A 13,830-nucleotide genomic window follows, 5' to 3' on the forward strand; every position below is an offset into this window, starting at 1 on the left:
AAAAATATATCTCTACTGTTTAGATATCCTCAAGTGTTGTGTGCAGCCTGCTTTGTGCAGCACGGCACTCGTGGATGTGTGCTAGCAGGCTGGCTCCAGTTCTGCAAAAGTCCGGTCATGTGTCCAAAGCTATTTAAGATGAATCAGAGAAATGGGCTGATTCTTTGGGGGTAGGGTCACAATTTTGCAAACAGAGGAGCAGCATGCATCATCAGAGGTAGGGGTCCACGTTATGTTATCTGCTTTTTTTTTTTCTAAAGTACTATAATCAACTAAACATCTTACCTTTTAATAAAATGAATGACCGCTTCAACGCCTTGGCAATCACTATGAGACTATGCTGTATGGAGATTAGAGACTACCAAGACATAAAGATGTAAACCATCACCATTTTGTTTTCATTGGTAATTTCCTTGAGATCTTATTATCTCCGTTTGCTGCTCCAAAGTCATTAGTCACTCCATTCATTCCTAATCTACAAGCTTCAAAAGACAAGCAAATCCAACTACAAAAAGAAAGAGGGAGGAAATCATCTCTCACAAGCTACTGTTGAAAAGCGTTTGAGCTTGTTACGTTGGAAGGCTAATGGGATTGTGAATTATGAATAATGACTTTCACTGCCAGCTGGGGCGTCTATGAAGTTAAGGTTTGATGATTATGTTGAGTCAACTGGCTTCAACAAAAGAATGCATACCCACTGTGTTGTTGTGGAGCTAATGTGGAGTGTGTGTCAGTTTAGTGTTGAATAGCTTTTTTTTTTTGCCTCAAACCTTCATCTGTGATGAAGGTTTTTAAAAGGTATGAAGCATCATAATCTCAGTATTTAAAATGTCTGAAGTAACTTTGTCTTTTCTTTCTAATCTGTTGCAAATTGAACTGGAATGTGTTAGCGTGTGGATTGCGGGTCCACTGGTGGTGACCTTGTGTGCCAGCCTCGCTTGGGCCCAGTTTCCTCGAGAGTGCATCACTCCCGAGGGGCTGCGGAGCGGCCAGTGTTGTCCATCTCCTGCGGGTGTAGCGGGGGATGAATGTGGCTCCAGCACAGGAAGAGGGCAATGTGTGACAATTGCTGCCGACAGTCGTCGCCACGGGCCTCAGTACCCGTACGCAGGCCGTGATGACAGGGAGAGGTGGCCCCTGAGATTCTTCAACCGCACCTGCCAGTGTAATGGCAACTTCAGCGGCTACAACTGCGGACGCTGCAGGCACGGTTTGACTGGGCCAAACTGTGATCAGAGGATCTCTGTAGGTAAGAAAATGGATTCTGTTTTAGTCTTTAAAATTCAAGACAATGCAGTGTGCCCTGGTACGCCCTTTAGAACTTCACAAGTCAATCACATCCGCTTCTGGGATTAAGAGAGCATTTTATCATCTGGAGATAAAGAATACAAATGGTAAATGTTATTAACATTTACTTTTCTGTCTCTCTCCATCTCCCCCTCTCTCTGTTCTGCCAACCTGACTCTAGTGAGGAGGAATGTCATGCAGATGAGCACAGCTGAGAAGCAGGCTTTTGTAAATGCCCTAGACCAAGCTAAAAAGACAGTTCATCCTGACCTGGTCATCTGCACAAGAAGGTATGTCATAGTTTTATGACATTAAGAGTTTAGTCACACGTACAAGATTTCAAAGGAGAAAAAATATTTGGATTAGCATGAAAGAACAGAAAAGGGAAGAGATTCTCGTGATGCTGGAAGGCAAACAATTATTAGCCACACCCCCAGATTAGCTCTACTATACATTAGCAGATATTAAATGTCTGCACTTTTACAGACATTTAAATGCGACTCTGTATTCCTAACCAACTTCTGGTTGAAGTGAAATTATAAGAATGCTGCCAGCTATATCAATTAGCCTGATGAGCAAATCGTCTGTATGGAAAATTCCCAAAGAACCACGGATAACCTTTAAAATCTCAGGAACGTATTGTGTTTCATTTTGTAAAAGGACTGCTTGTCACTAAATCGAAAAGTTTGTTCAAGTCCTGGCACATTTAGAGCACACCGACTCTAGTGAGGAAGAATGTGAGGAATAAGTTATATTAACTGATGAGCTAAAGGTAATACAGTTGACAGCTTTAGCTAGCAAGCATAAATTAAGCTATTGCTTGGCTGAGAAAACAGCAATGAAACTAAAAATAAAGCGAATAGCTTTTAAAATTTCTTGTGGGTACCAAAATGTCTTTGTCTCCCCGTGAAAAAGCTTAGATGTTCATGAGGCATCATCTGATGCCTCATGAACTCGAGTGAACTGTGTTCCTCACATGTCTTAGGTACCAGGAAGTGTTAGGACCCGATGGCAACACCCCGCAGTTTCAGAATGTCACCATTTACAACTATTTTGTTTGGAGCCACTACTACTCTGTCAGTAAGACATACCTTGGGCCGGGCCAGGCAAGTTTTGGAGGTGTGGACTTCTCACATGAAGGTCCAGGTTTTGTCACCTGGCATCGATTTCATCTGCTGCAATTGGAGAGAGACATGCAGGTAAGAAGGAGAAAGTGGGGATGTTAGGGTGTGTACAGGGGTTGATATTGCAGTGTGACTTGACACACTGATTTTACAAATGGCTGAGTTTAGCCATTTGTAAATGGTAACATAAGATATCAGGACATTATTCAGAAGAAGTCTTTCTGGGTTTCCCACCACCAGCAGTTTAATTCTAAAGATTAGATTACAATACAAGTGGCATACCAGCTAGCATGCTATAACATGCTAGCTGCTGTACACCAGCTAACGTGTTCTACTATGCTAGCTGGTATATAATGCTAGCTGTAAATGTTACAAAAAACACATGCTTCCCTGTGTATACCAAAAGAAGGCAGACATTTAACTTGACAAGGAATCCCCCTCCCCTTCCCCCTAAAAAAGCCAACACTTTTTAAACCAACACATTCAGTGACAAAGGCTGAAAGGTCAAAAGGACAAAACAAAGCAAAAATGCACCTGATATCAGCTTAAATTCTCCCACCGTTTATTGTTACGAAACTTGAGAGTTCTTGTTGTTTGTTGTAGAAAATAATTTCCTATCAAATAGTTTCAACATCTCTATTTCCTCATATCAGTTTTAAACATCTTGTTTTCCACTTAGCAAGTTAGTAAAGAGTGTTATTCTCATCATAATGTAGTAGTGCTAAGTAATGACTTTTAACTAAAGTCTTATGGGGTTTAGAGTCCCAGTTGACGGCGTTTCAACTAAAAACCTAGAGGTTGGAGTCCTTGTCAAACGGTGTTTTTGACTAAAGTCCCAGAGGGTTAGAGCCCCAGTTAAACGACAGTTAACTGACGTACTAAAAGAGGTGCGTGTTTTAATGTTTTTATCTTTTTTAATCTTTTTCAAAATGTCTTTCTCTTTCTCACTGTTTATTCAATGTCACATGCTGTTTTTATTTTAATTATAAGAAGCACTTTGAAATGCCTTGCTGCAGAAACGTGCTATACAAATAAAATTTGTATAGCACTAACCAGTTTGGATTTTTTTTTTTTCTTGACTGGTTGGTCATTAGTGAAGGCCATAAATGTCAGCCAACTTCTCAAGATTATACTGTATATTCAACATAAAAAAAATTATTATACACAATAGTATTAATCATTTAATCCACCCATCCATAATTTTACCCTCGTCAACTGAGCAGGATATGCTGGGTGATCCCACCTTTGCTCTACCATACTGGAACTTTGCCATCGGCGGCAGCGAATGTGACATCTGCACCGACGACCTGCTGGGAGCGAGGAGTGCCTTCGACATGAACTCCATCAGCCCCAACTCCGTGTTCTCTCAGTGGAGAGTCATCTGCGAGAGCGTGGAGGACTACGACGCACTGGGCACCATCTGCAACAGTAAAAAGCCAGTTACACCGCAGTTACACCGCACCAGACACTCGCCTTCGCCGCTCGCCTCGCCGTGAAGGCGAGCGGTGCTGCTGATGTACAACATCGTCTCAGCTGCATCTAAAAAAGAGGGCAAAAAGCTTGTAAAGAGAGCATGTAGAACATAAGCTGCTATAAATAATACCTCACAGCTGTTGTGCTAAACTCAATACTGCTGGCTATTAACAGTTTGTTTGAAACTACTCTGGTTGTCAGAGTTTGCCTTCTGGGCTGCACTAGAGCACACAGAGTTTGAAATATTCCCCCACTAGAGGAGAATGCCGCTTCCTGAAATTTTCATGTTTTCCTCAATAGGTCACGCGACTTAGGATGGAATAAAAGACTTTTGTGACTTAAAGCTGCATGAGCTGCTAAAAGTGACTGAACGTATTGGGATCAGCTCTCATTCCAGGAGATTAGTCACGTTCTTTGCTTTTTTTTTTTAAGTTTTCTTTTTGTATGGGATTGAGTCACATCTCGTTTTGTCAAAACACATAAAGGCGTGGGGGTGACTGAAGTAGTTAAAAACACACGTGATCGATGTACGAGTGTTCATTCTTTTCCGTGGAGAGTCTTGACAGGTCGGGTAATTCCCGCACTAACAAGCAACTGCTCCTTAAATGGGTTGGGGGAGGAGGGTGGCAATGGGGGTTGCCTCATTTGTGCATCTGCTTGTTGAAGACAGGAATCTAGCAAGTCTACAGTTCCTTTGATCTCAGGGAATAATCTTCAAACACACATAACCCATTTATGTAGCCCCCCTGCTCGCATGTAGGAGAGAAAAGAAAGGCGCAGATCACGAGTGCAGGAGAGAGAAGAAAGAAGAAAACTTCTGTTCTAAAGCCCCCACACACTACCGTTGAGTCCGATTGAAATAAATTTATCTGCCATCCTGTCATGTCTAAGACTGATCTTACTGCTACAATGTACCACATAGAAGTAGACGGTAAATGATATCCAGCTGTGCTCTTACGTTTACACACCCTGGTAGAATATTAGATTTGCCATTTTTCAGAGTTCATACAAAAACTTTTTGACTAGTCACGTTGAGCTTTAAGGTGAAACTATTCAATGTTAAACAATTGTGTTTGGTCCTTCTAAAATTTCAACTACCACTGCCCAAGTGATCTGGATCATAACCTTGAATTTGTTCCATTATGATCTACTTCCAAGTTAACACACACAAGTTTAAACACACCCCTCACCTCTTTTCTTCGATTAGATTGGTGCAGGTAAAATAAATAAAAGTCAGTGAGTTTTTGGGTTCCCTATAGATCACCTGGTGTTGTATTCCTATTGTTGATTTCAAGTAAAAGGAAAAGTAAAGTGGCTGTTAAGGAAACATCAGGTGGGGGGGTTGAATGCCGAATGCCTTTCCAGAAGAAAGCCTTCACTGCTTCACAACCTGTGGTGCAAAGTAATTTTGAGTTATGAGAACAAAAATCTTCATGGCCATAGTCACAATAGTAGCTACAGTGAAACAGAGGTGGATCTGTAATGTTTCAGGAATGTGAAACAAAGGGAACTTTATCAAATCTGGAACATTTCAACATGACAATAATGCAAAAACACAATGTCTGATCAAAACAAAATGAAGGAATGGCCATCTCAATCTGCTGACATTGCAATTACTGAACTACTTTGAGATTTCAAAAGACCGAGCCAAAGAAGTCGCAAGAACTTGAGGCTTTTGCCAAGAACACTGGGGAAGTATGACATCTGAGAAAATATACTGCTTTTTCCACAGCTACAACAGAGATGCAGGTGACTTTGGTAGTTTCTGTTCTTATGAATTAAAAACAGCAATAGCTTGATGATAAATAGCTTCCCACAGCCACTAAACTTCACTGAAAGAAATCTTCTTGTATGACAATTCGTGAACTAACCCAAAAATATCTGCAAAAGCAGAAATTCTGCCAGAGCATAAAAATTTAAAGGCCCAACTTGTATAACTGGAACTTATTTTTGTTTGATTCAAGCAACCTTGTCTCTGTCCTTGTCTCTGGCATTATCCTTATCCTCAAGGTACTGAGAGCAGTCCAATCAGGAGGAACCCAGCAGGCAACGTGGCACGACCCATGGTGCAGAGGTTGCCGGAGCCCCAGGATGTGCTGGACTGTCTGGAGCTTAATACTTTCGACACTCCACCTTACTACTCCACCTCTTCTGAGAGCTTCAGGAACAGCATTGAAGGTATCCAGCCATTGGCTATTATTCGCAGCTAAAGCAGCATTGCCATTACCTCATCAATAGAAAGGGAAAACTGCAGTTCAGTTGCACAGGAAATGAAGCTGAAGTTTGCGTGTGAAAATATCGAGATGAAATCTCAAGCCAGAAACTCTCTCTCCTTCAATCCTCCACCCACATGCACATATGGTTAGCTCCAAGACAGCATTTGCTGTTCCTAATTTTGGTAAATCAGTGATTTCATTTCTTTTCTCTCTTTTGTTGTTCTGTTTTTAACTAGGCTACAGTGCCCCCCAGGGGATGTACGACCCCGTCATCCGCAGCCTCCACAATCTAGCTCACCTCTTTCTCAACGGGACAGGTGGGCAGACTCACCTGTCTCCTAATGATCCCATCTTTGTCTTGCTGCACACTTTCACCGACGCGGTGTTCGACGAGTGGCTCCGCAGGCACCAGCCAGGTAAGCTCAGAGTCCAGGCTCATAAACTTGCAATTTCTTGGAAAAGTGTTCAGACTTCTAAAATATATTTCCCTTCACACAAATGTGATGTTCAGTCTATTTTCCTGGGTTGTTATGCGCTATTCTAACATGAAACAGAAAATAATTATCAAGTAAAAGAAAAAAAAAAAAAAAAAACATGCCTGGGTTTCAAAATCGTTCACGATTAGGAAAATGGTTCACATTTATATTCAGCACTTTATTCTGATATCCAGTGCATTTAAGTGCCTACAGAAGTCACCTACTTGATAAACTGAGTTTTGTATTTTAATCTCGGCACAAATGCAGCTGCTCTGTGAATGCGTTAGAGGTTTGTTACAGAAAATATTCCAAGCTTTGGACATTTCACAGAGCATCATCAGAAAATCAAGAGTCTTGCACAATTGGAAACCTACCAAGGCATGGCTGTCCACCTAGTCCGACAAGCTGGTCAAGCAGAGAAATAATTAAACTAGATTTGATTACAATGGTAACTCTGGATGAGCTGCAGAGATTCACATCTCATGCACTGAAATTTGGTGACAGGAAAACTCTTATTCATTCACGCCACAGATCTGACCTTTTTAGGAAAAAGAGTAGCAAGAAGAAAAAGATGCGAACTCCAGTGGAAAGTGAGTCTCTGTGTTGTTCTGGGATGAACTGGCTGGTTGGACTGGTCGTCCAGGATATACACCTTTGCTGTAACATGACAAATGTGCCAAAGTTCAAACTATATGTGTACATTTGCAAAGCACAGTAAATTCAGCTGTGACGAAAGAAAGACGTGTAACAGCTGTGACCATCTGTAGGTGAGATAGTTTATCCAGAAGAAAACGCCCCGATTGGACACAACCGCAGGTTCAACATGGTGCCTTTTTGGCCTCCTGTCACCAATGCCGAGATGTTTGTCCCTGCCCCTGAAAACCTGGGATACTCGTACGAGGTCCAGTGGCCAGGTGAGCAGCACATACACACTCATCCATTAACTTTTTGCTCCCAATGACCCAGTTTCACCTCACCTGCATTCCTTTCCTACGCAGCTCGTCCCCTCACCCTGTCTGAGATCATCACGGTGGCCATCGTTGTGGCGGTGGTGGTTGTCGCTGCTGTGGGCGGGGTCGTCGCCTGTGCTGTGCGTGCTCGCTCCCACAGCTCGGCCGAGGTCCTGGAGCCACTGCTGGCAGAGACCTACAGGCGTTACTCAGAGGAGGACAGGAGGCTGGACAAGCCTCAGTCTGTTGTCTGAGTCCACTTCTGTCTGAAGAGGGCCTGGCGATTTCACACATGTCTTCTGACTTTTTTTTATTTACCAATCTCTTCTAATAAAGCGGAGGTGGTTTTATATCCAGAACCTGTGCTTTCTTTGTTTGATCTACTACTAAATAGAACATATCTACATTGCTGATGCATATCTGATAATTTAGAAACAATGTCACACTTTCACCCCTTTGCTCAATCTTAGTCTCATATTCAGCTCACACTCTGCCAGTTTATCTTAAGGTTTAATGGATCACACCATAAAGGCTGCTCTGATGTTTGTTTCCCCATTTCTGTCATTCTGTTGTTTACCCATCCTTGTCATTAAGTAAACAGGCAGTGCTGTGTGAACAGACCGCAGACTGATCTTAAGACAGCCCTTTTGCTGCACGTGCAAATTTATTTGTCTAAAGCCTGGGGCCATCTGGCAAATCGCATCACTTAATGCTAATCGTCCACCTAAAGAATGGTTAATTCAGAGAGAGATGGAACGTCTTGATAACAGAACACACGTCGCCCTCATGTGGATATGAAGCGTTACTGCAATAGCTCACATTTGTCTAGATTTTCAAGGTGTGAAGGCTAAATTAGGGCAAATGAGCTTGTAGGAGATCTTGCGCACTCTTTTTCTACAGTGAGAGAAAACTGCTGAACATAATTCAACCAAACTATATTTTATATTTGAATCACCCAAATTGCACAGTTTGAAAACTGAAAAAGAAGAAAAATAATAATAAAACCCCATATTTAACAGTGTTACATTTCAACTTTGTTCAGTTTTTGGTAAGTAATGACCAGATTTTCAGTTCATTTTAAAATAATTCTGCACGACACTAGTTTCAACTAAAGAATGAGCAGCCTCCTTCTCCCGTGCTGTGACCTCTGCATTTGCCAGCAAAAGCCAACTGTTATGTCAGATTATCTGAAAATACAATAGCCTCGCAAGACATTGAGCAGCTCTAAACAAATGTGTACAGCCCACAGAATTTCTATTCCCATGTGGCTTTTTTTTAGGAGCCTAAAAGCCTGAGCACAGACTTTATGAACCCCTTAAGAGATGTCTCGCAGTGTAACCGTGGTGAAGAGGCATTTTTTTTTTATAACATGTTTTATATTGTTGCATTTAAGAGACAGGAGAACATAAAAATAATTGGAGTAAAGTAAAACTGTAAATGGGTTTTTCAGCACTTCTTTGCCTCACAAATGTTTTGTCAAACTATATTGACAAAATCCGATGTGCAGCCATGCAATTTTATAAAATAAACCATCAAAGTATTCAACAATTTGGAAGTAAAAGAAAAGTTATGCATTGTTTTCATGCTACTGAACAACTAAAAATCTAAAATGTGCAGTATGATTTAGGCCCTCAGTCAATACATCAGCTTTTACTACCATTGAGGCAGGTATTTTAGGGTACGTTTCTTCTAGGACTACAAGTGTAGAAGTTTAAGTCATGCAAGACAGGTAAAGTGTTGTCAAGTTGGATGAAAAGCATCTGTGAACATCTATTTTCAAGTCATGCAACAGATTCTCACAGGACCAGTCTACCTCATGAAAATGCTTCGATCCAGGCTGGCTATGTTCAGGGTCTTTCTCTGAATGGAATCTGAACCTTCACCCCAGTTCACAGTCTTTTGCCCCTTTCACAGGTGTTCTTCTGGGATTGCCCTGCATTTAGTTGCATCCATCTCCAAGACATCCCTCTTCTCATTTCCCCACAGCATGATGTTGCCTACACCGTGTTTCCCTGTGGGAATGGTTTATTCAGGGTGTAGTACAGTGATAGTTTTCTGCAATAGACAATGTGTTCCATTTAAGATCAAAGTTTTCTTGTACATGTTTGCAGTGGCCCTTTAATGGCTTGAGCCAAACAGGCATTGGTACTTTTTAAGGGATTCTTCTTGCTACTACATAAGAAAGGCCAAATTTATAGAGCACTGTCCTGTCAGCAGACTTTTCCTCTGGACAGAGGATCTCTGCTGCTCTTCCAGAGCCAGTTAGATTAGGTGGATGGCTTTGTAATAGTTGGTTCTCTTCTAGATATCAAAACTAGAAAGAGACAATTTTCGGAAGATTGAACAGTGGTCCTTCGATTGTTTAAAGCTTGGGGCATTGTTTTATAAAGTATCTAAGCCTTTTGCAGAACAGACATATTTAGACTGAAGTTTAGTCAGTTGGTTCAGAATTCTTCATAGAGGAATTTCAGTAGAGGCAGGTGAGTACAAATGCATGCTTGTTTATTTTTTTTTATGTTTCATTCCCCTTCCAACTCTCAGTTATGCTCTACCTTGTGTTGGAGTACGTACCACATAAAATCTCCCCCGCCCCCAAAATACATTGATAGTTTGTGATTGTGGCAAACTAAAACTTTTTTCTTTTTTTTTTCTTTTTTTGCAAGACAATGTTCTTCACTTTATTGATTAGGGAAAAATAAAAGCTTTAAACCAAAACCGGTCTAATATACGGAGATTTCATTTAATAAAAGTTTGGTATATGAAGCCACAGCTCAGGATTATATCTCCAAAATCTGTATTCTACCCGTCCTATCTTGTTTGGTAAAACAGCTGAATTTTTATAACTCCCAACCTCCTGGATGTACTCTGCTTCTCTTCTATAACTGCATGACTGAGCATAATTACTTCTAGCTTTAGGCTATGACACAGAGTTAAAATGAGTGACATGGGCATACATGCTTCTGTGTACTGAGGTTCCAATCAGTCCAGCTCATTTGCCCGTGACAGCCCAGACTCAGAGTTGAGGGATGACACGAAGGTGGTGGCGCCTAAACGTACGCTGCAATTAAACCTAAGCCTTCAGAGTGTACACCAGTTCCAGCCAGTCTTCCCTTTGGGGTATTTTTATATTAATTTGAGGGAAATCAGATTTTAAGGACTCAGCAGTGGATTGAATTACCTTGGATTGGCATTTTTGCAGAGTAGGATGGTACTCTGAAAAAGAGCCTCAAACTGAATGGTGAAGATTTTCTTATTTGGATCCATCGACATTTGGACAGCACTAGGTGACAGTGGCAGGTGGTGGTGGTGGGGGGGGGGACACACACATTGCTCTGGATGTATGAATATGAATAGATGTGACAGTCATGCACAGAACAGTTTACTGGCCATTGCTACCCCTCCAGAGACAGGAGGATCATTAGCACCTTTCAAGTGTACTCTCATGAGAGTTATCTTAATTTAAGATGTGGCACGAAACTCACTGGTGAGCTTTGCAGTCTCAGCGGCAAAGATAAGGAACAAAGGGCCAAAATTCAAGGGGGGCGGGGGGGGGGGAGAAAAAGTTTTTGAAGGGAAAAATCTGAATTGAACAAGCTTTTTGCCGTATCTCCATCTCTTAAAAGCCTCCTCATCCAAGCAGGCGAGCAATTGTTCATCTGGACCAGGATAAAGCAGACTGTGATGGCTGGGCTTCAGCAAAGCTCGCAATGTGAACAGATGGCTTTGATTAATGCGAAGGCAGCAGACAGGCTCTCCTGAGATGCCTCCACTTTCCTAAATGAGACATTTGTGTGCAATTGTATTGTTTGTTAAGTTGTCACCAGTTTCGTCTGCTGTTTGAATGAGAGTTCTGGGGTTTTTTTCTGGTTGTCGTTTCACAGAGGCACATTCCTGTGTTCTTTCATACTAAAACCATCATATTTAAGATGTTTGTTTCACTGGTTACACCAGGTGGAATAGCAAAACTCTTCCTATGTAGGGTTAGGTGTACCAAAGATAATATTAGTAATAACTGCTAGAATAAAAGATATCTTCTTAGAGAACATCTGAAAACTTTATTAAAAATTCAGAAATTGACCCTTATTAAGAAAACCACAAATCCAAGCAATTTAGAAAAGTTCAGATGATGACATCATTGTTTGTAAACTTCCGACTGGTCGATTTATAAGTTAAATGGAGGCTCAGCTGGATGTATACAATGCAAATCCAGCTTGCAAATGTGCTCAGGGCCAAAGAATTTGAATGTCTTACCATGATGAGCACTGCTTCATATGGAGGAAAAAGGCAGAAACATTACAAACTCGAGAACACCATCCCAACGGTGGAGGATGTGGCTGCAGAAGGGACTAGTGCACTTCATTAAATATATGGCATCATGCTAAAAGAGCATTATGTGGAAATACTGGAAACAACATCTCAAAACATCTGCAAGAAAGCTCGGTTAAAGAAGGACTAAATTCCAGACAGAAAATGCAAAAGCCACGTGATGCAATGAAACAGTTGTGTCCTTACAGGGAGGACACAAGGAGAGCAGGACTTTGAACCAGGGCAGCAGAATGCAAGAAAGAATGAGGTTTCATAGAAACCAGGTGTGTTCAATCAGGAAATGCTAAACAGCTGAGTGGGAGTACTAAATGGTGAACTAAGAGGAGGATATTAATGAAAACAGTGGGAAACAAAACAGGATACAATGGAACTATAAGCCGCACATAAAAATAAGAGAATAGCCAGTACAGAAACAAAACACAGGAAAGAACTAGATGTGCAAAGGCATAAATAATGAACACACGCACAAAAAAACTAAAACACAAACCCTCACAGGTCATGACAGGAGGCTAAAGGGTGGACACAAGTGGGTCCTCCAAATGACCATCGCTCCAAGCACATTGTTAGATATAAAGTGGCCTTCAAAGCTGTCTCAATTACATCAGTTCTGTCAGGATAAATGGGTCAAAACTCCAGCAAACTATTGTGAGAAGCTTGTGGAAGAATATCTAAAACCATTGACCCAAATCATCCAATTTAAAGGCATGTCTAACAAATACTAAAAATATGTATGTAAATCTTTGAGTTTGAAGAGAAAAAAAAAATCCTCTCAATATGTTGGCATCTTGGAAAAAGAAGTATTGCAATCCTAACTGGATAAAAGAGGAAAGACTTTGTCTGGTCAATTGTTACGCAGGGGGGGGGGGAGGGGTTTTACACAGTGTACATGAATATCTCTCAAAGTAAAAAAAAACAAAACACTTAGACTCTTTTAAAAAACTAATAAATGAACTTTTAATACAATCGGTTACACAGAGCTACATAATGCACACAAGTGTAAGTGCTGTGGCTTTAAAGAATTAAAACAGAACGTTTTCAATTAAAATAAAGTGTGAATTAAATCATTAAAAAAAAACAAACACTAGATGCAGACTGCACTTTGCACTAAAAACACATTCAACAAGTGCTAAAAAGCAGAAGCAAAGTTTACCATGTTGATTCTCTAACTGCCAGACATAACGCTGTTGTCAAAGCTATCCACAGGTCATGTACGATATTCAGAACGTGAGAAACCACGACACATTTTAAACAAATGTGGTACAGAAATACGGAGGAAATGAATATCAGGCCTTCAAAGACAGCCTCCTAAAACCTTATTGCCTTACAAAATATTGGCAGAAGCACTTGGCATGTTGTGCGTATTGGGAGGTTCCCTTTAACTGAACAGAGGTCAGTTAACAGTGTGAGTACTGCATCTGAATTTTTTGTTGTTGTTCCCTGACAGATATTTTTGATTTTTATTGCTTAATAATGTCAGAACCTCATATTATTAAAATGCAAGGGTTATATGTTGCCCGTTATGTTTCCATGAAGAGTGCTGCACATAAAGACAAGATGGTTACATAAATCGCCAGAGACTTTTGACACAACAGTTTCTGACTGTGCTGTGACGATTTCCTCAACAGTGTTATGTATTTAGAGAAAACTTCTCCAAATGATGTGAATGGTGCCTCGCAAAAGTATTCGTGGCTTTAAAACTTTTTCACGTTTTGTCAAATTACAACCAGAGAACTGTGATGTATTTTAATGTGACTGTGTTGCATGGGGCTGTATAACAGAACAAGACAACGGGACGCGGGAAAAAGGATCAATAGTTTTTCAAATTTTTAAAATGGCGACGGCAGCATTTTTGCGGCCGGGTGATTATATTACGTTGGGGCAGAAAAGTTAAAAACAAATCTTGCCACACATTTCAGATTATTCTATGAAAATAAATCGTGTGTTCTTTTCCTTTCATTTCAAAAAATGATGCTGCTGT

General features: G+C 40.8%; 1 protein-coding gene across 1 annotated transcript; it reads left to right on the forward strand.

The window, feature by feature from the left end:
• Nucleotides 1-89: 89 nt before the first annotated feature.
• tyrp1b (tyrosinase-related protein 1b) lies at nt 90-7,885 on the forward strand. The gene is made up of 9 exons (XM_015014845.1): nt 90-217; nt 891-1,249; nt 1,469-1,577; nt 2,273-2,486; nt 3,635-3,839; nt 5,895-6,062; nt 6,337-6,516; nt 7,344-7,490; nt 7,575-7,885. Exons 1-9 carry the CDS (start codon nt 204-206, stop codon nt 7,778-7,780), a joined length of 1,602 nt encoding a protein of 533 aa, XP_014870331.1. The 5' UTR covers nt 90-203; the 3' UTR covers nt 7,781-7,885.
• Nucleotides 7,886-13,830: the final 5,945 nt, after the last annotated feature.

This window comes from Poecilia latipinna, unplaced genomic scaffold (assembly GCF_001443285.1).
Source record: "Poecilia latipinna isolate Pla-1442-1.1 unplaced genomic scaffold, P_latipinna-1.0 Scaffold1852, whole genome shotgun sequence".
Lineage (NCBI taxonomy): Eukaryota > Metazoa > Chordata > Actinopteri > Cyprinodontiformes > Poeciliidae > Poecilia > Poecilia latipinna.